General features: G+C 43.4%; 1 protein-coding gene across 9 annotated transcripts in view; it reads right to left on the bottom strand.

Annotated features, from left to right (window-relative positions):
• Window positions 1-2,269: 2,269 nt before the first annotated feature.
• Window positions 2,270-23,575, bottom strand: part of LOC139171577 (A-kinase anchor protein 17B-like) — a 27,663-nt gene continuing 6,357 nt past the window's right edge. For all 9 annotated transcript variants that reach the window (XM_070759924.1, XM_070759917.1, XM_070759923.1 and 6 more), the window contains 5 exons: window positions 22,655-22,791; window positions 17,593-18,362; window positions 14,816-14,946; window positions 8,359-8,599; window positions 2,270-6,515 (listed from right to left, as the gene is read on the bottom strand). In XM_070759924.1, coding sequence (XP_070616025.1) covers window positions 4,908-6,515; window positions 8,359-8,599; window positions 14,816-14,946; window positions 17,593-18,348 — 2,736 coding nt within the window. In that variant the 5' untranslated portion in view covers window positions 18,349-18,362; window positions 22,655-22,791 and the 3' untranslated portion in view covers window positions 2,270-4,907. The remainder of the gene's footprint in view (window positions 6,516-8,358; window positions 8,600-14,815; window positions 14,947-17,592; window positions 18,363-22,654; window positions 22,792-23,575) is intronic.

Genomic DNA, 23,575 nt, shown 5'->3' with positions numbered 1-23,575 from the left:
GATAGATAGATAGATAGATAAATGGATAGATAGATAGATAGATAGATAAATGGATAAATAAATAGGTAGGTAGGTAGATAGATAGAATGATAGATAGATAGATAGATAGATAGATAGATAAATGCATAGATAGATACATAGATACATAGATAAATGGATAAATAGATAAATAAATAGGTAGGTAGGTAGATAGATAGATAGATAGATAGATAGATAGATAGATAGATAGATAGATAGATAGATAGATAGATCGATAAATGGATAGATAGATAGATAGATAGATAGATAGATAGATAGATAGATAGATAGATAAATGGATAAATAAATAGGTAGGTAGGTAGATAGATAGAATGATAGATAGATAGATAGATAGATAAATGCATAGATAGATACATAGATACATAGATAAATGGATAAATAGATAAATAGATAGGTAGGTAGGTAGGTAGATAGATAGATAGATAGATAGATAGATAGATAGATAGATAGATAGATAGATAGATAGATAGATAGATAGATAGATAGATAGATACATAGATACATAGATACATAGATAAATGGATAAATAGATAGACATTCTCTTAACCAAACTAAATCAGCTAGCGGTACCTGAACACACTTGTAAGTGGATCACAAGCTTCCTAACAGACAGGAAGCAGCAGGTGAAGCTAGGAAAAATCACATCAGATATATGTACAATTAGCACAGGTGCCCCCCAAGGCTGTGTACTTTCACCACTTCTCTTCTCTTTATACACTAATGACTGCATCTCATACGATCCATCTGTTAAACTACTGAAGTTTGCAGATGATACAACAGTGATTGGACTCATTCGAGACAATGATGAATCTGCATACAGACGGGAAGTTGAACAACTATCCTTGTGGTGTGACCAGAACAATCTAGAACTGAACACACTCAAAACTGTAGAAATGGTGGTAGACTTTAAGAGAAACCCTTCCACCCTTCCACCTCTCACAATACTAGACAACACAGTATCAACTGTAGAGACCTTCAAATTTCTAGGTTCTATCATATCTCAAGACCTAAAATGGTCACCTAACATCAAAAACATCATCAAAAAAGCACAACAAAGAATGTTCTTTCTGCGCCAGCTCAGGAAGCTCAAACTGCCCAAGGAGCTGCTGATTCAGTTCTATAGAGGAATCATTGAGTCTGTCATCTGCACCTCTATAACTGTCTGGTTTGGTGCTGCAACCCAACAGGACCGACACAGACTTCAGAGGATAATCAGAATTGCAGAAAAAACAATTGCTGCCAATCTGCCTTCCATTGAGGACCTGTATACTGCACGAGTCAAAAAGAGGGCGGGTAAAATATTTACTGACCCCTCACATCCTGGACACAAATTGTTTCAACTCCTACCCTCAAAACGTCGCTACAGAGCACTGCACAGCAAGACAACTAGACACAAGAACAGTTTTTTCCCGAACGCCATCACTCTACTAAACAAATAATTCCCTCAACACTGTCAGACTTTCTACTAAATCTGCACTTCTATTCTACTAGTTTTCCTCATCATTCCTATCACCCATTTCCTCCCATGTTGACTGTATGACTGTAACTTGTTGCGTATATCCTAAGATTTTTATTAATATTGCTTCTTCATTGCTTATTTGACCCCTATGACAATCATTAAGTGTTGTACCACATGATTCTTGACAAATGTATATTTTATTTTATGTACGTTGAGAGCATATGCACCAAGACAAATTCCTTGTGTGTCCAATCACACTTGGCCAATAAAATTCTATTCTATTCTATTCTCTATTCTAGATAGATAAATGGATAGATAGATAAATAAATAGATAGATAGATAAATGGATAGATAGATACATAGATACATGGATAAATAGAGAGATAAATAGGTAGGTAGGTAGGTAGATAGATAGATAGATGATAGACAGATAGACAGATAGATAGATAAATAAATGGATAGATAGATAGATAGATAGATAGATAGATAGATAGATAGATAGATAGATAGATAAATAGATAAATAGATAGATAGATAATACAGGTGTGTTGGGAAGCTGCATTCTTCTCCAGCCTTTCAGGCTTATAAAACAGGTGATTTTTTTCCAGTGAAGGGACCAAGCACTTTTTTTTAAAGTGAGCACAAACGTTTTATTCAAAAGGAGTGTGCGCATTTGCGAACCGTTTCCAAACAAAGACCAAAGAGAGAGAAACCCCAGGAATCACATCTGCAACAAAAAAACAAACAACCACCGTAGTCCCGGCCAGGATGTTCCTATAAAACCAATTTTATTCACAGCTAACTTTCCGTCGGATCCAGAGGGCTAAGAAACAATGCAAGTACAAAACAGTTCTTGATAGAGAAAAAAAATACTTTTCACTCACCCGCTCAGGAAACTCTGCTCCTTTTCCTTCACCAGAGCAAAGAAGGATAAGATTAGCTTTAAAGTTGGGATTTTCAAAAAGCCGAGAAAGGAACCCACCACCCACGACCAGCAGGACACGGAAAAACAGCCTTTAAGCACAGAAGAAGGGGAAAAATCCCTGCGTACTTTTGGGTCCGTCGCTACTTTTCTCGGAGCCGGGTTTAAACAAACCTATGCTAGCTAAGTCGCATCACGAAAAAGTACTATGACATGGAATAAATAAAGTATGTTAAAGTGAAGCGCAAACTGGAACCGAAATGTTTTGGGGGTCCCCTCCCCCACTCTGCATGGAATTCTTCTTTGGGAAATTAGTTTTGTGATCCAGGGTGAGACCATTTGGTAGCCACCCTCAAGAGAGCTGCCAAATCACCAAATTTGGTGACGGGTCATTTAAGAGGGGAATCCCTTTCTTTAATTGTTGGGGGGGGGGGTTGTTGAGTTTTTGAGTTGTGTGTTTTCTTTCCAGCTAAGGACTAAAATCACCCTGGAGGCTTTTGTCTTTCCAAAAGGGATTCCCAATCAACAAAGCTTTCGATAACTCCATTTTTTTACTGTTCAAACCAACTTTTGTTCAACGGGCAGATGCCAAACAAGTTCTCCGTGAAAAACCGACATTGAGTCTCAGAGTTGGGCTTCCTGTGAAGAAACCAAACCATGTGGGTCTTTGCAAAGTCACTAAATCAGCAACACACCGACAATGCAAGGGAAAATCCACACCAGAGGCCTCCCCTGGAGTTGAAAACACAATGTCTGGTGCTCTACCTATCTCAGAGGCAAAACCTTACTTTCTGGGCACAGTACATTAAATCAGGAGGCAAAAATGAAATCAATGAACATGAGTTCTTGATGTGTGTGTATGGTTTTTTAAAAAAACAACAACACAAAAGTGCTCAGACAGGGAGCCGAATGGGATTAAAGCTAACAAGCTGGAAACAACTAGGTAGATTTAATGCTTTTTCCAGTTTCTGCCAATTTGAGCCCATTCTTCTTAATATGATGTTAAGTCCAGTATGTTGTGAAGGGCCGGTACCTTCGTCCCCTATCAGTGTTTCTTCTGCCATCCAGAACCTCATGGCCGTTCCAAGGGATTATTTCAATCAGTAACAGCAGGGACAGTCGGTGGAGGAGCCCTGCAATTCTGAGGGTCATCCATCTTAACTCCATGAGATTAAAAGGGTTTTCTCAAGATCAGAGAAACGGAGGAGTCAAACACCAAGCTTCGTTTTTGGGGCAGGATACCATTTTCCAAAGGGGAGGGGCGATCAGGAAGTGGCAGAGATCAGACAAGAATTCCACCCTGTGCAATGCTGGATAAAGCTTTTTTCTAATCTCTCTCTCTCTCTCTCTTTTTGTCGTTAAATTATAAAAACATTTCCCTTCTCTGCCTTATTACAAATACAGTACAGTAGTACCTCTAGATACGAGCTGCTCCACATGCGAATTCCAAGTTGCGAGCCGCGACGGGAGGGAAATTTCTGTTCCAGGCCCGAGCTCAAATTCGGGATACGAGCCGAGCTTCCACTAGGTGGCGCAAGAATCCTTGCTTCTGGTTATCTCCGCGGGGGGAAAAACAAAGTCTAAAGCCATTTGTTCCAGATACGAGTTGATCGACATACGAGCTCCGTTCTGAAACGAATTAAACTCGTATCTAGAGGTACTACTGTATTTTTCTCTTTCCTGCCCGGTACAATATTGGGGGAAGACACTTGGCCTTTGAATTTGAGGATGGAGGGGCTTGAAAAAGAATTCTCGAACTGTTGGATAAGATCACACACACACACACACACACAACTTCCCGAATTGTACATCCGTTCGGGGGGAAAAATTTGGTTTTTTTGTACGGACCTCGAATCTGGTAAACGCGACGCTCCGCCGTCTATTTTTATGAAGCGAAGAGTGTCTCGCCCATGTTTCTCTTGCTTTCCCAGTACCAACATGCAGAAGAGGCTCAGCACACCCAAGCTAAACACACATACACACACAAAGAGAGAGAGACAGAGGAAGAGAGAGAGAGAGAGACTCCAACCAACCCCCAAGGCAATATGATCAAAGTTCAAATTTCTGCAGAGAAGCCCTTTTTAGAGGGTTGTACAAAATGACCCTAATTAAACAAACTTGTACTCGGATCGTTTCTACCGTCCGTCGGAATCAAGCAAACTAGCGTCCTCCCGCCACCCACCCCCTTAGTTTTGCAGCTACAGATGGAGTCCAGGCACGAGCTGAGCTGGATTATTTCCACCGGAAACCAAAGGTGAACCGTTTCCAAGTTCTTCTCAAATAGGAAAGGAGAAAGGCAAGGAACTCAAGAAGAGTTGGAGAGAGCGAGAGGACTTCTTGTTTTCCGGAAAATCCGCTGGGCACCTTCTAGAGGGTGTGCGTTTAAACGTTGACTTGCTTCTCATCCACCGGGTAATTCGAATGCCGCGTCCCTCCGTTTATGCATCCCGCCTTTGTCTACTCCGTCCCTGAGCCTCCCTCTTCTTATCACCTTTCCACCAAGCGCCGGGAAAGTCTCTGGCGGTCTTCTGCTCTGCGCCTTCTCTCGCCGGCGTCCACATTCTCTTTAGCGGTCTCCCGTCGAGCTTCCGCCTGCAGTTGAGAGGCACCGAAATGGATGAGGTCTTGGATGCCGATCGTCCCATCCAAGGCCTGGAGAGCCTGACGTTTCATCTGCCGATGGATGAGTTTGCCACACTTCCTCTGGATCTCGCTGAAGGCGTCCAACTCCCCGCGGTGGTTGGTCTCCAGGAAGCGGGCCTCCTCGTCCAGGAAGGAGTCGTCGGAGAACCGTTTCCTCTTCTTCTTCTTCCGGCTGAGGTCTCTCTCCTCTTCGCTGGACAACCACTGGAATATCGGCTCTTCGTACCAGAGTTGGCCGCCGGATCTCTTCAGCCTCACCTTGGGCTTCATTCCCGGGGAGTCGCAGCATTCCGCGCCGGAGCAGAAGCTGCGGGTTCTACGCCTCCCGCCGTGGTGGTCCTCGCAGCCCACGTTCTGGACGCGGATCAAGAGTTCTTTGGACTTCTGCTGGTGGCGGAAAGGCCACGCTGTCTTGCAGCTGCCTTGGTAGCTGCCGTTTCTTTGCTCCGATGGGGTCTGGGGTTCGTTCAACGCCTCGCTGAAATATTCCGAGTCGCTGCTGATCTCTTCCAGCAGGTCTTTCAGTTTGTTCATGGTGGGAGACGAGAAAGCCGTCATTTCGGCCGCTTGTTCTTGGGAGGTTTTGGGGCGAGAGACGTCGTTGCTTCCTGGGATGGGACTACGCAAGATGTCTGGCGGAGAGCCGACACTGTCCTCCCCTAAAGAATCGTCCCATTCTCCCTGGTAGCTTTCGCTAAGCTCTTGAGGACAGGCCTGGTCTTCTACAGGCTTAGAGCGTCCGTCCACGGTTTCCCAGGGGTCATCTTCTCGAGGCTCATTTACAGGACAATCCGATCCGAAACTATCTTCCGTCCAACAGTCTTCGTCTCTATTCTTCAGTTTGACCCGGAAGCTGTCTCCGGAACAGGACACTACCCTGTTCCACCAAGTTGTATCTGACGGGCTTTGGGCGCTGGGGCAGATGCGCGCGTATCGGGGCGTTTGGTAGTAGTTCAGTAAATAATGGATGAATTCGTCCGTTTCGTACACCTTTTGCTTCTTCGGCCGGGCTGTGTCCGGAGCGAAGGACCCCAAGTGGGGTCTCAGGTAATCCCACCTGTCGGGGTACGGCTCAGTCGCTTGGCAGTCCTGAGTGACCGTCACTTGAAGCAAGCCGCCGGCATGGGAGGGGTGGGCCACATTCTCCGTTAAGTGGCTGGTGACGGCCCTGGCAGCGGGTTCGTTCGTAAGCGCTCTCCCGAAGGAAGGAGGGGACGGAGGGAAGTCTTCCGCCAGGAATTGTTCTTCCTCTTCTTCGATCGCGGCATTTGCCGGTAGGTCCGAGGGACCGACAGGCTGAGTCTCTTCCTCCGCGCCTGGAAGTTCAAGCTGGAGCACATCCGTCTCTTCCTTGTGCCCATCCTCTACAGGAGGGCTGGAGGAAGTCTCCCCTTCTTCAGGTTGAGGTTCCGGAAGATGGGCCTCTGTCTGCCCAGAGGACAGCATAAAATTCTTGAGAAGAAACACAAAGACAAAATAGGATTACTGCACAACGAAGCCAAACAAAGTTCAGCATAGAAACATAGAAGATTGACAGCAGAAAAAGACCTCCTGGTCCATCTAGTCTGCCCTAATACTATTTCCTGTATTTTATCTTAGGATGGATGGATGTTCATCCCAGGCATATTTCAATTCAGTTCCTGTGGACTTACCATGTCTGCTGGAAGTTTGTTCCAAGCATCTACTACTCTTTCAGCAAAATAATATTTTCTCGCGTTGCTTCTGATCTTTCCCCCAACTGACCTCAGATTGTGCCCCCTTGTTCACTTTCCTATTATTTGACCTTATTTAACCCTTCAACATATTTAAATGTTTCGATCAAGTCCCCCCTTTTCCTTCTGTCCTTCTGTCCTCCAGACTATACAGATTGAGTTCATGAAGTCTTTCCTGATACGTTATAATTATTAAAGCATTTAGGACAATATGGGCCCATGCTAACTCCCATTGCAACATTTAAATTGAGATGGCACAAATGGTTCAAAATAGAAAGTGATACGTTCAATTTTGTCAATATCTTTTTGTAGGTGAGGTCTCCAGAACTGAACACAGTATTCCAAATGGGGTCTCACCAGCGCTCTATACAGCACAGTGTAACAAACTTAACTTTGAGTTGCATCCACCTTGGCTACATGGGGAACATCTACACCAATGGTTCTCAACCTGAAGGTCGGGATGCCTTTGGGGGTCGAACGACCGTTTCCCACAGAGTTGGTCTTCTCCTGGTCCCATCAACTAAACAATGTCGTCTGGCGGGACCCAGGGGAAGAGCCTTCTCTGTGGCGGCTCCGACCCTCTGGGATCAGCTCCCTCCAGAGATTAGAACTGCCCCCACCCTCCTTGCCTTTCGTAAACTCCTTAAAACCCACCTCTGTCGTCAAGCGTGGGGAAACTGTAGTTTTTGGGCATGATATGACTGGATGTATGTATGTTTTTTATATATTGGGGTTCCTTGCTTTTTTAGACTTTTTAAAATGTGCTATTGTTATTTTAGATTCTAATTATTAGATTTGTCATGATGTATTGCTTTTATCACTGTTGTGAGCCGCCCCGAGTCTAAGGAGCGGGGCGGCATACAAATCTAATAAATAATAATAATAACAATAATAAAAATAATATATGTCTTTTCTACAGCTTTTTTTTTTCTTGCCGTACGCTGCCCAGAGTCCTTTGGGAGTTGGGTGGCAAATAAATGAAATAAATAAATATTCAAATAAATAAATAAACCTTGCGACCGTGGGCAGTTTACAATTCTAAGACGATGAAACAATGAAAGCATTTTGTTAAGAAACACTTAGGAGTGTATTTAATAGATACGGTACATCAGATGATGTTTTAGGTCTCCATTTAACTCAATCTGTATAGTCTGGAGGACAGAAGGAAAAGGGGGGACATGATCGAAACATTTAAATATATTAAAGGGTTAAATAAGGTCCAGGAGGGAAGTGTTTTTAATAGGAAAGTGAACGCAAGAACAAGGGGACACAATCTGAAGTTAGTTGGGGGAAAGATCAAAAGCAACATGAGAAAATATTATTTGACTGAAAGAGTAGTAGATCCTTGGAACAAACTTCCAGCAGACGTGGTTGGTAAATCCACAGTAACTGAATTTAAACCTGCCTGGGATAAACATAGATCCATCCTAAGATAAAATACAGGAAATAGTATAAGGGCAGACTAGATGGACCATGAGGTCTTTTTCTGCCGTCAGACTTCTATGTTTCTATGTTTCCATCGCTTAAAATTTGATCTTCCAACCCCCCGGAAAAGAACAGAAAAGATCAACAAATATTCTTACTTGTATTTGGTTTAGCAGCACTGTGAGCAGTCTGATGGACTCGACCCTTCTTTGGGCTAAGAGGTATTTCCTTTCCTCCCACTCAGGCATCTCTGGGGAGTTTGGTCCTTCTGCAGGTGTTGCTTTCAGGTGCTTCCTGGGGCGTTTGTCCTCTTGGTTGATCCGCCTTTTTTCTCGCCTCTTGATTTTAGACTTCCTCCTTCCTTCTCCGCCTTTCTTGTCCTCCTCCTCCCGTCTTTTTCTAGGCGATAACAGAATATACATTTTTATTTGAGTTTAGAGACAACGGTTCTCAACCTTTTTAACGCCGCGACCCCTTAATACAGTTCCACATGTCGTGGTGACCCCCCACCATAAGTCGAGCGCCAATTCTCCCAAGAGAGCTTTAAACCGATTGGCAGGATGATCAGAGGGACACGCCCACTCTAAACGCCTGATTGGTCGGATTGTAAAAATATTTATTTATTTATTTTATTTTATTTTATTTATTTTATTAATTTAATTTAATTTAATTTTATTTATTTTATTTTATTTTATTTTATTTTATTTTATTTTATTTTATTTTATTTTATTTTATTTTATTTTATTTTATTTTATTTTATTTTATTTTATTTATTTTATTTTATTTTATTTTATTTTATTTGTATGCTGCCCCTCGCCGCAGACTCGGGGCGGCTAACAACAATAAAAAGACAACGTAAACAAATCTAATATTAAAAAATCTAAAAACCCCAATTTAAGAGATCAGTCATACATACAGTCATGCCATACATAAATTTTATAAGCCTAGGGGAAGGGAATATTTCAATTCCCCCATGCCTGACGACAGAGGTGGGTTTTTAAGAGCTTACGAAAGGCGAGGAGGGTGGGGGCAACTCTGATATCTGGGGGGAGTTGGTTCCATAGGGTGGGGGCCGCCAGAGAGAAGGCTCTTCCCCTGGGTCCCACCAAACGACATTGTTTAGTCGACGGGACCCGGAGAAGGCCAACTCTGTGGGACCTAACTGGTCGCTGGGATTCGTGCGGCAGAAGATGGTCCCGGAGATATTCTGGTCCAATGTTCCAAGGCACCAGAATAGAAGCTTTAGTTCCTAACACCAGGGGAAATTTGTCTTAGGTGACCCCTGTGAAACGGTCATTCGACACCCCCCCCCCCGAAAGGGGTCCCGACCCCCAGGGTTGAGAACCACTGGTTCAGAGGAATATACCAATCTCCGCACCGTTGTTAAAAAGAGAAAACGAGCCCCATGGTGAAATCTAATTGCTACCAGCCGTACAAAAAAAAAAAAAATACAACGCCTTGCTGATTTCCAAGGAGATATAAAATAAGCTGGGGAGACATTTGAGCTGCTCCGTGGAGATCTGACACTCCTACAATGTTCAGATACTAGCAGCTGTACATCCAAGGCCGTGCTGAACACTCCCAATTAAAGCTTTAATCCTTTTTTTTTTTCAAGGGCGTTTGAAATTTGCCTCCTGCGTGGGATTCTTTAAAAAATAAAATCAGCATCCATAGAGCCCTATCTCTCCTGCTCGCGAGGTCAAGCTGTTCCCATTTTTGTAATCTTAACAATCTCTAATCTAAATTCTCTGTGTCCACTGCCTCCGCTGGATTTTAAGGGCAATTGGGTTTGTAAACAGGGCATAGAAACATAGAAACATAGAAGTCTGATGGCAGAAAAAGACCTCATGGTCCATCTAGTCTGCCCTTATACTATTTGCTGTATTTTATCTTACAATGGATATATGTTTATCCCAGGCATGTTTAAATTCAGTTACTGTGGATTTACCAACCACGTCTGCTGGAAGTTTGTTCCAAGGATCTACTACTCTTTCAGTGAAATAATATTTTCTCACGTTGCTTTTGATCTTTCCCCCAAGTAACCTCAGATTGTGTCCCCTTGTTCTTGGGTTCACTTTCCTATTAAAAACACTTCCCTCCAGAACATTATTTAACCCTTTAACATATTTAAATGTTTCGATCCTGTCCCCCCTTTCCCTTCTGTCCTCCAGACTATACAGATTGAGTTCATGAAGTCTTTCCTGATATGTTTTATGCTTAAGACCTTCCACCCTTCTTGTAGCCCGTCTTTGGACCCGTTCAATTTTGTCAATATCTTTTTGTAGGTGAAGTCTCCACAACTGAACACAGTATTCCAAATGTGGTCTCACCAGCGCTCTATATAAGGGGATCACAATCTCCCTCTTCCTGCTTGTTATACCTCTAGCTATGCAGCCAAGCACTAAGAGAAGAAATTGGGAAGGCAATGCGCTCAGCACTTTGCTTGGTGTCAACAACTCCCATAAGCCTTGGCTGGCGTCAAGAGCCACCCAAGAATCTACCCTTGGAAACATCAACTCGGAGGCTGGTTATTGTGTGTTTTTTAGGGGAACAGCAGAATGAAAACAAAGCTCCCGCTGCATTAGGGTCTAATCAGATTCCAGGAGAATAAATCACCTGGCAGGAAATTTTTGACATAAGAAAGAAATCTGTCTAGTCTGGAGGACAGAAGGAAAAGGGGGGACATGATCGAAACATTGAAATATGTTAAAGGGTTAAATAAGGTTCAGGAAGGGAAGTGTTTTTAATAGGAAAGTGAACCCAAGAACAAGGGGGCAAAATCTGAGGTTAGTTGGGGGGAAGATCAGAAGCAACGTGAGAAAATATTATTTGACTGAAAGAGTAGTAGATGCTTGGAACAAACTTCCAGCAGAAGTACGTAGTGGGTAAATCCACAGTAACTGAATTTAAACATGCCTGGGATAAACATATATCCATCTTAAGATAAAATACATTCTAAGGAAATATAATATAAGGGCAGACTAGATGGACCATGAGGTCTTTTCTGCGCAAATCTTCTATGTTTCTTTTTATTTATTCATTCATTCATTCATTCGATTTTTATGCCGCCCTTCTCCTTAGACTCAGGGCGGCTTACAACATGTTAGCAATAGCACTTTTTTAAGAGAGCCAGCCTATTGCCCCCACAATCCAGGTCCTCATTTGACCCACCTCAGAAGGATGGAAGGCTGAGTCAACCTTGAGCCGGTGATGAGATTTGAACCGCTAACCTTCAGATCTACAAGTCAGCTTCAGTGGCCTGCAGTACAGCACTCTACCTGCTGCGCCACACCGGCTCATTATAACAGATTTAAATAGCATTAGTCAAGTTTGGGGGGGGGGGTGTCTTTTATTAAATTTATCTGCCACTTTTCTCCCCATGGGGTCATTCTTAAGCATCTTACAATAATTCAAACGAATGAAACAAAAGCGCAAAACAGAAGTAAAATAATAAATAGGAAAAAGAATAAAGAAAAATAAATTGTACCCTCTTGTTCTTGTGTTCACTTGTCTAATAAAAACCTTTCCCTCTAGAACCTTATTTAACCCTTTAACATATTTAAATGTTTCGATCCTGTCCCCCCTTTTCCTTCTGTCCTCCAGACTATACAGATGGAGTTCATGAAGTCTTTCCTGATACGTTTTATGCTTAAGACCTTCCACCATTCTTGTAGCCCGTCTTTGGACCCGTTCGATTTTATCAATATCTGTAATTGATCATCAGTAATTTGTACCAAGTGGTAAATTGCTAAGCAACTAACTGTATGATCTCATTCAGCCCCTAGGAATAAAAGCCCAGCATTTGATGTATAATGGCTGCATGGTTAGAAAGGTGGGAACAGAAAAAAAACCCTGTTAAGCTTCACTTTTGTCCAGAGACTCGCAAAGCTATTTTGGTCTGTAGCATAACAACTTTTGTTCCAAACCCAATGGAGTGGGAGGAACCTTCCCTGCAGAATTAAAAAAATGTAACAGAGCTCAGGTGTACTTATGTCTGCAGAATCCCTAGGGGAAAGCAAGCAGACTAGCAAAACAACAGTACTATAAACTTACAAGCAGATGTAACAGTCCACCATGGATTTTAATAGATTAAAAGAGTTGGAAGGGATCTTGTAGGTCATCATTCTAGCCCATCACACCCGCCCAAGCAGGAGACCCTAAACTATTAACTCTGCTAAGCAAATAATTCCCTCTACACTGTCAAACTATTTACTAACATCAAAAATGCCATTAAAAAGCATAACAAAGGATGTTCTTTCTGCGCCAACTCAGGAAGCTCCAACTGCCCACGGAGCTGCTGATCCTACAGAGGAATCACTGAGTCTGTCATCTGCACCTCTATAACTGTCTGGTTTGGTTCTGCCACCCAACAAGACCGACACGGACCTCAGAGGAGAATCAGAACTGCAGAAAAAACAATGGCTGGCAACCTGCCTTCCATTGAGGACCTGTAGACTGCACGAGTCAAAAAGAGGGCGGGGAAAATATTGACTGACCCCTCGCATCCTGGACATAAACTGTTTCAACTCCGACCCTCAAAATGTCACTACAAAGCCCTGCACACCAAGACAACTAGACGCAAGAACAGATTTTTCCCGAACGCCATCACTCTGCTAAACGAATTATTCCCTCAACACTGTCCAACTATTTACTAAGTCTGCCCTGCTATTACTACTAGTTTTTTCTTATCATTCCTATCACCCATTTCCTCCCATGTTGACTGTATGACTGTAACTTGTTGCTTATATCCTAAGATTTTTATTAATATTGCTTCTTCACTGCTTATTTGACCCCTATGACAATCATTAAGTGCTGTACCACATGATTCTTGACAAATGTATATTTTTCTTTTATGTACACTGAGAGCATCTGCACCAAGACAAATTCCTTGTGTGTCCAATCACACTTCATCAATAAAGAATTCTATTCTGTTCTACTCTACTCTGCTCTGCTCTATTCTATTCTGTTCTGTCTGGGTCACTCCGGAAGCTATGACCAATCCAAAAAGATAAGCCAGACACACCGTAAAATTCAACTACAGTTTTATAACGTTCAAGGAAAACGAAGCTAACAGAAAATGTCCTTACAAAGCAGGAAAACACTGGAACTCCAAATATATACACGAAGGTAATGGTCCATGCATCAATGTAGGATTCTTGCTGCCAAGACGAGGCTGTAGATAACAGACATACACCTCCCACGGTTCTTCAAGACTGCTGGGCCACAAGCCAGGAACAGAGACGCCAAGAAACAATGCAGGTTACAGGAACTCCAAACTGATAACACTCCACATGGCTTCAATAGCTTGCCTGCCTTATAAACCCTTCCCTGCTAATGAGGACCACACCCAAGCCCTGGTGTTCCTTATTCAATGCTGATAATATCTCCTCAATTGATCCTTCCTTTGATCTAGACGTCTCTGTCGCATGTCAATGACAGCTTGTGCCTCGTCACCTAATGACTCCAAGCTACTGGCAGGGGAGGGCCCCTCCCCGGGGCTCCCATGCTGTTCTTCCTCGTCACATTCCTGACTGGACTCTCCCCCGTCCGACTGCTCAGCCCCCTCCTCTTCGCTGTCAGCCTCCTCCGGGCATGGAGCCAGCAGAGAGGCAGCTGGCCTTTGATCTGCCTCAGGCTGAACCACAACATATTCTATTCTATTCTATTTATATATGGGGAAAACATTTGCTGAAATTTCAGGAGCAAGTAAGTGTCCTGACTCCTGAGTGAAATTTCCAGGAATTAGCAGCCTCTTTTGATGGAACTGATCCTCTGTCTCTTTGTTAGCAGACCCAAAATAAGTTATGAAAAAACAGGGCAACATACATGTATGGGTGACAACCCTCGACTGAGGATGATTAATTGGGGGGCCAGAGTTTCTGTCGCTAAGAAAGGTGGTGGTTGAAAAAGCCCCCATCTCATGTTAACGACCTGTTGTTAAGTGAATCATGAGGTCATTAAGCAAAGCTGGCTCCCAACCCACCCCCATTGACTTTGCTGGACAAACGCCAGCTGCGGAGGTGACGAATAGCCATCAAGTGACCTGGAGAACCTGCAAACTTCATTGTAAATGCATGTGGGAACGGGGAACGACTGACATTTTTCGAGGTGATTGAAATAAAGAAATAAATAAAAATTTACGCAAAGCGACACGTCGAATAAAAGAATTGGAAAATTAATACTACGTGAAAGAAAGATGTAAAATTCTCTGATCAAATACCTAAAAAGTAGGGAAACTTTCATTTCCCAAATGTTATATGTGTGTGTTTTTTGTGTATGTCTTCTCTTTTTTATGTTATATTTGAAAAAAAACCAAATAAATAAAAAAGAAAAGAAAATTAGTCACTAAACGAATCGTTGTAAGTTAAGGACTACCTTCATGTCCTCAAGTCTAAAAAGACCACAACACACACACGCCCATAAAAATGTCAATACCTTTGGCCCACAGTTTAAAATGCAGGGAGGCCCAATGTGATTTGGTCTTTCGTACCCGTCACTTGTTCGCTTCGGTCAAATTCCAACACACACTCACACGCATGGGTTTCCCCTTCCGATAAAAAAAACGATTAACGTGAACGATCTGATAACGGAAGCCAATGACGGTAAGATGCTCACCTCTCTGTTGCTTTCCTCCCCCTGTTCTCCTCTCTCTTCCTCTCTCGCTCGAGGCCTTGGAGGGTTAATCTCTCCAGGGCTCTCTGTTTTATAGCGTTCTCGCTGAAATGATCCGTGGCGTCAGATGTCACCTGTTTCAAAACAGCAACAAAGCACAGGGCTCATTCGGACCGGCTTCCCGTCCCGGTTATTACAGAATTGCTGATTATTCGTAGGCGAAGGAGCTACATCCTAGAACAGGGGTATCAAAGTCAAGGCCTGTAGGGGGCTTAGATCCGGCCTGCAGGGTCGACCTGGAAATAGCCAAGATCCGGTATGCCAAGGAAAACGGAGCTCAGGGGCTGGTGAGGGGGCTAGTGAAACAAACTAAAGACAAAACAAAAGCAGAAATGTTCTTTTCCCTTTTGGATTTGACCAAGGGAGAAGAAGGAACAGGGAAGGAGGGAGGGAAAGATGAAGATGAAAATGGAGGAGGAGGAGGAAGAATAAGAAGAAGTAGAAGAAGAAGTAGTAGTAGTAGAAGAAGAAGAAAAGAAGAAGAAGTAGTAGTAGAAGAAGAAGAAAAGAAGAAGTAGTAGTAGTAGAAGAAGAAGAAAAAAAAAAGTAGTAGTAGTAGTAGAAGAAGAAGAAGAAGAAGAAGAAGAAGAAGAAGAAGAAGAAGAAGAAGAAGAAATATAAATAGAGAGCAAGGAAGGAAAAATAAGGAAAATGGGGAAGAAGAGAATGAAGAGGGAAGGGAAAAGAAGAAAAGGGGAATGGAAGAAGGAAGGAAGCAAGCAAGGAAGGAAGGAAGGGAGCAAGGAAGGAAAAATAAGGAAGGAGGGGAAAAAGAAAAGAGAAGGAAGAGGGAAGGAAAAAGAAGAAAAGGGAAAGGAAAGGGAAGGGAAGAAGGAAGGAAGGAAGGAAGGAAGGAACGTAGGTTATAATGAGACTGAGGGAGGGTTTCAGGAAAGTCCTTCCTTAACAATTGGCCACCACAAATGCCCCCGACACGAGTGATGTCAAGATGGCTCCGCCCACCATCATCCTACCCACCCCACCCCGAGCAGGACTGAGCTTCAAACAGGATTCTCTGGCCAGGTGTTGGCTGGGCGTGGCCCATGGTGGGCATGACCTAGTCAGCCTCCTGCACCACTGCGGGAAAGAGGCGTTTTTACCCTCCCTGGGTCCCAGAGGCTTTTTGTCGAGCCTCCGGGAGGGCAAAAACGGTCTCCCCATGCTCCGGAGACCCCTGGAGACCTAAAACAGCTCGAACTTCTGACAGGCCTGGTTTTTTCCCTCCCCGAGCTTCCACGCGCGCCCTGCAATGGGATTTGCTTCTGCGCATGCACAGGGAGTAAAACTTCACAAGGGGATGCGCGCACTCATGAGATTTCAGCATTTATTTTTTTGTAAAAAATATAAAGATAGGTTTTCTATTTAAGATATGGAAATAGTTTGGTTTATTCATCATAGCATGCACTATTGCAGTGATGGTGAACCTATTTTTTCCTCGGGCGGCGAAAGAGTGTGTACGCACGCTATCGTACATGTGTGAGTGTCAACACCCATAATTCAATGTCTGGGGAGGGCAAAAACAGCTCCCCCACCAAAGGCCCTCTGGAGGCCGGAAACGGCCTGTTTCCCAACTTCTGATGGGCCCAGTGGGCTTGTGTTTCGCCCTCCCCAGGCTCCAGAGGCTTCCCTGGCGCTGGGGGAAGGTAAAAACGCCCTCCCCATCCCTCTGGAGGCTCTCTGGAAGCTGAAAACGCCCTCCCAGAGCCTCTGTGCGAGCCAAAAATCAGCTGGCTGGCACACACATGCACGTTGGAGCTGAGCTAGGGCATGGCACCGGACCAGATTATCTCCGGGACTGCCTTCTGCCGCACGAATCCCAGCGACTGATTAGGTCCCACAGAGTGGGCCTTCTCCGGGTCCCGTCAACTAAACAATGTCATTTGCCGAGATCTAGGGGAAGAGCCTTCTTTGTGGCGGCCCCAGCCCTCTTGAACCAACTCCCCCCAGAGATCAGAATTGCCCCCACCCTCCTCGCCTTTCGTAAGCTCCTTAAAACCCACCTCTGCCGTCAGGCATGGGGGAACTGAGATATTCTTTCCCCCTGGGCCTCTACAGTTTATGCATGGTATGTCAGTATGTATGTCTGGTTTTTATAATAAGGGTTTTTAGTTGTTTTATTATTGGATTGCTGCATATTGTTTTTATCACTGTTGTTAGCCGCCCCGAGTCCACGGAGAGGGGCAGCATACAAATCCAATAAAGAAATAAATAAATAAACAGCTGGCATGCCAACAGATATGGCTCCGCGTGCCACCTGTGTCACTCGTGCCATAGGTTCACCATCCCTGCACTATTGGGACCGTTGGTGAGTCCACAGCAGCAGGTCAGAGGAGGGACAGAGAGAACAGTTGCTCTTTAAAAATGATGGTTTAAATCGAGTTGATTTAAATCAAGTCTTTTTTACTAGCGATTTACAGTGGTGATTTAAATTGTGATTTAAATCGCCTTGACAGCTGCTCTTTCAAAAAGGTTGATTTCAATCGAGTTGATTTAAATCAAGCCTTTTTTACTAAAACTGTGATTTAAATAGTGATTTAATTTGAGTTGACTTAAATCAAATCCACCCCCAAAGCATTGGATAGGACGCCAAAGCTGATGAGCCCTCTCTGGTCTATTGATTCCAGACACAAATCGATCAATATCCCTGGCGCACGCGGTCTGGGTTCCTCTCTTGCAATCCTGGCTTAAGAGCGCGTCCCCGCGAGCGCACGCCGCCTTACCTTGATGTTACACGCGAGAGCTTTGCCGTCGTCTCCCCTGAACATCAGTTTCATGCCCTTCAGGGTTTCCACAGCTTTGGCGAACGATTCGGACTCTTGATACTGGACAAAGGCTTCGAAGGACCTCATCCCGCGGAAAATGAAATGGTTCCCTCTCCTCCCAACCGTTTCTTCCCTGTAGGGGTCCAGCATGGGGATGTCGACGTTCTTGATCTCCCCAAAAGTTCCAAAGACGGTCCTCAAGACCTCCTCGCTGGGCGTCTCGCTATCCGAACCTTTGGGGGCGAACCATTTGCAGGGCAGGCCTTCGAGATGGACGCAATCCGGGACCGACCCGCTTTGCTGTTCCTCCTCCTCCGGCTGTTTTCGGGCCTGAGCGTCGGATTCCTGAGTAGTGGGAGGGACCTCAGCTTCCGTAGCGACCACCTGCAGGTCTTCCTTAAACCCGTTCAGCTTGATCAGTTGACCGTGGAGCTTCTCCTTCAGGATGGAGACCAAGCGCTTGGTTTCGGCTTCTCCTTCGAAGCGAATGAAGGCCTTGGTGCTCTTGGAGACCTTCACGCCGGTGAACTGGTCCGGGGAGATTATGCTCTTCAACTTGTCCATGACTTCCCACTTGGAGAACGCCCGGGTCAATCCGGCGTGGTCCGGGAGCATCACGCTGATTGTCAGCTTCGCCACCGGCTTTAGGTAAAGCTGCTGAGATGCGCAGAGCTCCGTGGCTTCGGAAGGATCGCAGACGAGGGTGACGGTCATGGCGTCCGGATATCCTTCGGAAAAACAATTCAAAGGCAACTTACGTGCGCCAAACGGAACTCTTTGAACTTCTGCTAAAACTTTGGGCTTCCCAAACTACACTGCTCAAACATAGAAACATAGAAACATAGAAGTCTGACGGCAGAAAAAGACCTCCTGGTCCATCTAGTCTGCCCTTATACTATTTCCTGTATTTTATCTTAAGATGGATATATGTTTATCCCAGGCAGGTTTAAATTCAGTTACTGTGGATTTATCTACCACGTCTGCTGGAAGTTTGTTCCAAGGATCTACTACTCTTTCAGTAAAATAATATTTTCTCATGTTGCCTTTGATCTTTCCCCCAACTAACTTCAGATTGTGTCCCCTTGTTCTTGTGTTCACTTTCCTATTAAAAATACTTCCCTCCTGGACCTTATTTAACCCTTTAATATATTTAAATGTTTCGATCATGTCCCCCCTTTTCCTTCTGTCCTCCAGACTATACAGATTGACTTCATTAAGTCTTTCCTGATACGTTTTATGCTTAAGACCTTCCACCATTCTTGTAGCCCGTCTTTGGAACCGTTCAATTTTGTCAATATCTTTTTGTAGGTGAGGTCTCCAGAACTGAACACAGTATTCCAAATGTGGTCTCACCAGCATTCTATATAGCGGGATCATAATCTCCCTCTTCCTGCTTGTTATACCTCTAGCTATGCAGCCAAGCATCCTACTTGCTTTCCCTACCGCCTGACTGCACTGTTCACCCATTTTGAGACTGTCAGAAATCACTACCCCTAAATCCTTTTCTTTTGAAGTATTTGCTAACACAGAACTGCCAATACAATACTCAGATTGAGGATTCCTTTTCCCCAATTGCATTATTTTACATATGGAAACATTAAACTGCAGTTTCCATTGCTTTGACCATTTATCTAGTAAAGCTAAATCATTTACCATATTACAGATGCCTCCAGGAATATCAACCCTATTGCACACTTTAGAGTCATCGGCAAATAGGCAAACCTTCCCTACCAAACCTTCCCCTACGCTCAAAAGAATAAAAATAAAGGGAATACTTAAACAACACAATATAACTCCAGGCAAATCAAACTTCCGTGAAATCAAACTGTCCACTTAGAAAGCAACACTGATTGACAATCCATTTCACCTGCTGTTGTGCACATTCAACTTTGTACAGAACAAAGAATTCAATGAGAATATTTCATTCATTCAGAAAATAGGACGTGTTCTTTGAGTGTTCCCTTTATTTTTTTGAGCAGTATATTTTGGGCCATGCCCCACCTAAGCATCTCTAAAATCCTGATTCCCCCCCACCCCCGTGACATATAATTCTTACTATTCCAAAAGTGAACTCCAGTGCAAATTTTATACCTTGGTTTTCTAACTCTTGTGATGATTTTAATTTCAATGACTGTGTCATTATATCCTTGTGTCTTAAAATATCAGTCCAGTCGAGTCTATTGGGTTAAATAAATGCTTCTATTGTTGAAATCCAAAAAAGGTACTTTTGAGTAATGTTTCCCTTTCGTCTTTTTCCAAATTGCCAATAACAAGTTCCTTATACTATGTCCCTGGAAGTAACTATGTATTTTCTGCTTCTCAGAGCACATAAACCCGTGCCATCCTATTTGTAAATCATGTCCTTCTCGCACCAATAGTCTTTTATTTCTAAGTAGAATCGACTCTTTTATCCATGTCATTGCAGCCGCTTGATAGTAGAGCTCCCAATTTGGAAGCCCAAATCCACCTCTTTCTCTTACATCTTGTAAGAGAAAGGTTCCAATTGCCCACATTAAAAAATCAACTCCCCCCCCCAACCCCCCCCCGGGGGGGCTGACTCCATGTTGGGAACCCCTGTTTTATGTCCCTCTACCTTTCAAACCCAAAGGTGCTTTTTCTGGAGGCAACTGGACTTTCTGGGTTGTTGGGGGATTTTTTTTTGCTTTGAAGACATTTCGTTTGTCATCCAAGCTTCTTTAGCTCTGGTTCTCAACCTTTCTAATGCCACGACTTCTTAATATAGTTCCTCAGGACGTGGTGACCCCCAACCATAAGTCTAGCACCAATTCTCCCAACAGAGCTCTATGCTGATTGGCAGGAAGGCCAGAGGGACACTCCCACTGTAAACGCCTGATTGGTTGGATTGTAAAAATATGTCCCAAGGCGCCAGAATACAAGCTAACGCCATGGGCAATTTGTCTTTTTTCGTGATCTTAGGAGACTCCTGTGAAACGGTCATTCAACTCCCAAAGGGGGCCACTGCTGTAGAAGAAGGCTTCTAGGATGGAAAACAAAAGGTCTTCAAAGAAAAAAAAAAACCAGAACAGAAAATCCGATGGCCTCTGAAAAAAAACACACCTTTTTTGGACCTGCATGACTGAGAATCTCCATGGACATCTATCCTTCAAACCATCTACAGTCAGCCCAGTTCTGGATGGGCTGCAGACGGTAGTGAGCTGCGGCCCAGGGCTTGGGGACTATTGATTTAAGGAATTATGAATGCAGCTGCGAGAGCAATCATGGGCTTTCCCAAATATGCCCATGTCACAGCAACACTCCGCAGTCTGCATTGGTTGCCGATCAATTTCCGGGCACAATTCAAAGTGTTGGTCATGACCTATAAAGCCCTTCATGGCATCAGACCAGAATATCTCTGAGATCGCCTTCTGCTGCACGAATCCCAGCGACCGATTAGGTCCCACACAGTCGGCCTTCTCCGGGTCCTGTCAACTAAACAATGTCGGTTGGCGGGCCCTAGGGGAAGAGCCTTCTCTGTGGCGGCCCCGACTCTCTGGAACCAGCTCCCCCCAGAGATTAGAACTGCCCCTACCCTCCTTGCCTTTCGTAAACTTCCCACCTCTGTCGTCAGGCATGGGGGAATTGAAACATCTCCCCCGGGCCTATATAATTTTATGTATGGTATGTTTGTAGGTATGTCTGCTTAAAAATGGGTTTTTTTTAACTATTTTAAATTTTAAATTGTATATTATTAGATTTGTTATGAATTGTTTTATTGTGTTGTGAGCCGCCCCGAGTCCATGGAAAGGGGCGGCATACAAATCAAATCAAATCAAATCAAATAAATAAACAAACAAACAAACAAACAAACAAATAAAAAAATCAACAGACTTATATCTGAAAAAGTTTGTTTCGATGGAGGAGAACATTTGAAGCTCAGAGTTGAAAGGGGAGCTCTCTGAGCTGGGTTGTTTTTTTGTAGAGGCTTCATCACCAAGTTAGGTCACATCATCGGTGCTAGCACTTTAGTCTAACCCTGATGACGTTACCTAGTTTGGTAGCGAAACTTTTGCAAGATACAACCAAGCTCAGAGAACATCCAAGCACACGTGGCTGAATTTGTTGTGGTAGCCTAAATTGGTTTTTAGAAATGGGTTATTCGGGTGACCTCATTACAGTGGAAGTTTATCCCATTTAAATTTGCATCTCTGTTCATTGCAATATTACAGTATCCACTTAATTAAAACTCAGCGCGCTCACATTGTTTTTACTGTATTATAACGAGCGTAACTAATACGATCTTTAACTGAATGGGATAAGAGGAGGACTTAAAATTATCAATCTACGCCTTCAGCGAAAAGCTGTCCATGGAAATTAAAAACAAGACTCATTTGAATTGTTCTTCAGGAAGAGACAGACCATTAAAAACATCAAGGAAAAAAAATGCCAATCAGGAATTGATCTGACAGACTCTAAGCTGTAGAATAAAAGAAGACACACATATTTAGACATATTTAGAATTCTGTTTACTTGGACCCACTTTAAATTAATAAGGGACAATTAGGGCTGTTTAGGATTGTTACTATTAAGGCTTTTTTTAAAAATCTGCACCATTTAGTAATTCTAACAAGACCATATGGGGGGGGGGGGAAACCCCTTTGTATAGATAAGTAAATTGCACACATCAAATGTTGAAGTTTTTAACAAACAGATTGCCATTGATTAAAAGTGCGTATAATTAATATCAAAAACCCCATTTTAACTAATTTGCAAATAGCCCCCAAACCCACTTTTTCTCGATAAGCTCAATTTTATCAGTACTATGGCATAGAGCATTGAAATACTTTTTTGCAATTTTTCCAGGCTCGTCTTACTGTTCTGAAATATGCAAATATATTTTCAGTTTTTAACCAGATGCTAAATATATCTGCTCTGAGAATGCCTGTTAAATCTACCTTTCCTTTCGCCCACCTAGAACAATTTATTCTGCCAAGGCCACGCAATAATTCAACCATTTACAAACCTTGAGCCAAGGCCATGAGATAATTAAACCATTACAAACCTTGAGTGGGCCTTTTGAGAAGCAATTAATAGGTGGTGGAAACTCCAGTTACTTTTTTGATCTTGGCTTGACCATTTTTGGCTCTTTGGAACACATGCTTCTGTTCTCTGTCGGTTTGTCAGTTTTGTCTTCAGGCTCTGCAGAATAAATGGGAGTATTTTGGTTTGTATACTCAGAAGCATCTATCGAATGTTAAAAGTTGTTTTCTGCACGAAACCGTTCTCTACGCAACCTTGCCATGGCGCGAATGTTACTAGAGGAAGGTTACTAGCGAATTCTGCTCCGCGCTCTTCTGAGATTTTTTTAGACCCCAATTGCAGAACTCAAGGGAGAATGAACAATCAAATGCACCCAGAGGCAAAGGCATCACCTGTGCCCTTCCTTTACAAAAACATCTCCATCACAGCTGTATGTTCACAAAACGTGCTGCCGATGGAGAACAACAGAACCATCTCTCTTTCCGATAAACATCGCCTTGAAATAAACACACCCACAAACCCAAAGCTAGAGATACTGACTTTCCTGCAAAGTGCTGGGCATTTAAATATCTTAAATGAGTAAAACCAGCCCATTTTGAACATGGCAGACAAACAGGTCTGCAACCTAATTTAATCTGAGTTTATTTCTGGGTTAGTTGCAGGGGTAAACAGGGCTTACGGCTTGGAAAGTATATTCTTCACACTGTATACTATTCTGAAACTACCGTACATATATTCTACGTAACCCCAGAAATTTTAGCAAGCAAATCAAAGGGAAAATTTAAAGGGCCTAGCTGAATTCAGTTTCATAATGGCCTTTCTGAAGCCCCATTTGCCTTATTATATCTATATTTATTTATATATCGTATTTAGAAACCGCCCACCTCCCTCATAGAGTGACTCTGGTGCAATTGTTCTTTTTTTTTCCCCCAGGCAAACGAAT

This window comes from Erythrolamprus reginae, chromosome 8 (genome assembly GCF_031021105.1).
Source record: "Erythrolamprus reginae isolate rEryReg1 chromosome 8, rEryReg1.hap1, whole genome shotgun sequence".
Lineage (NCBI taxonomy): Eukaryota > Metazoa > Chordata > Lepidosauria > Squamata > Dipsadidae > Erythrolamprus > Erythrolamprus reginae.
This window is presented reverse-complemented; position numbering and strand designations above follow the sequence as displayed.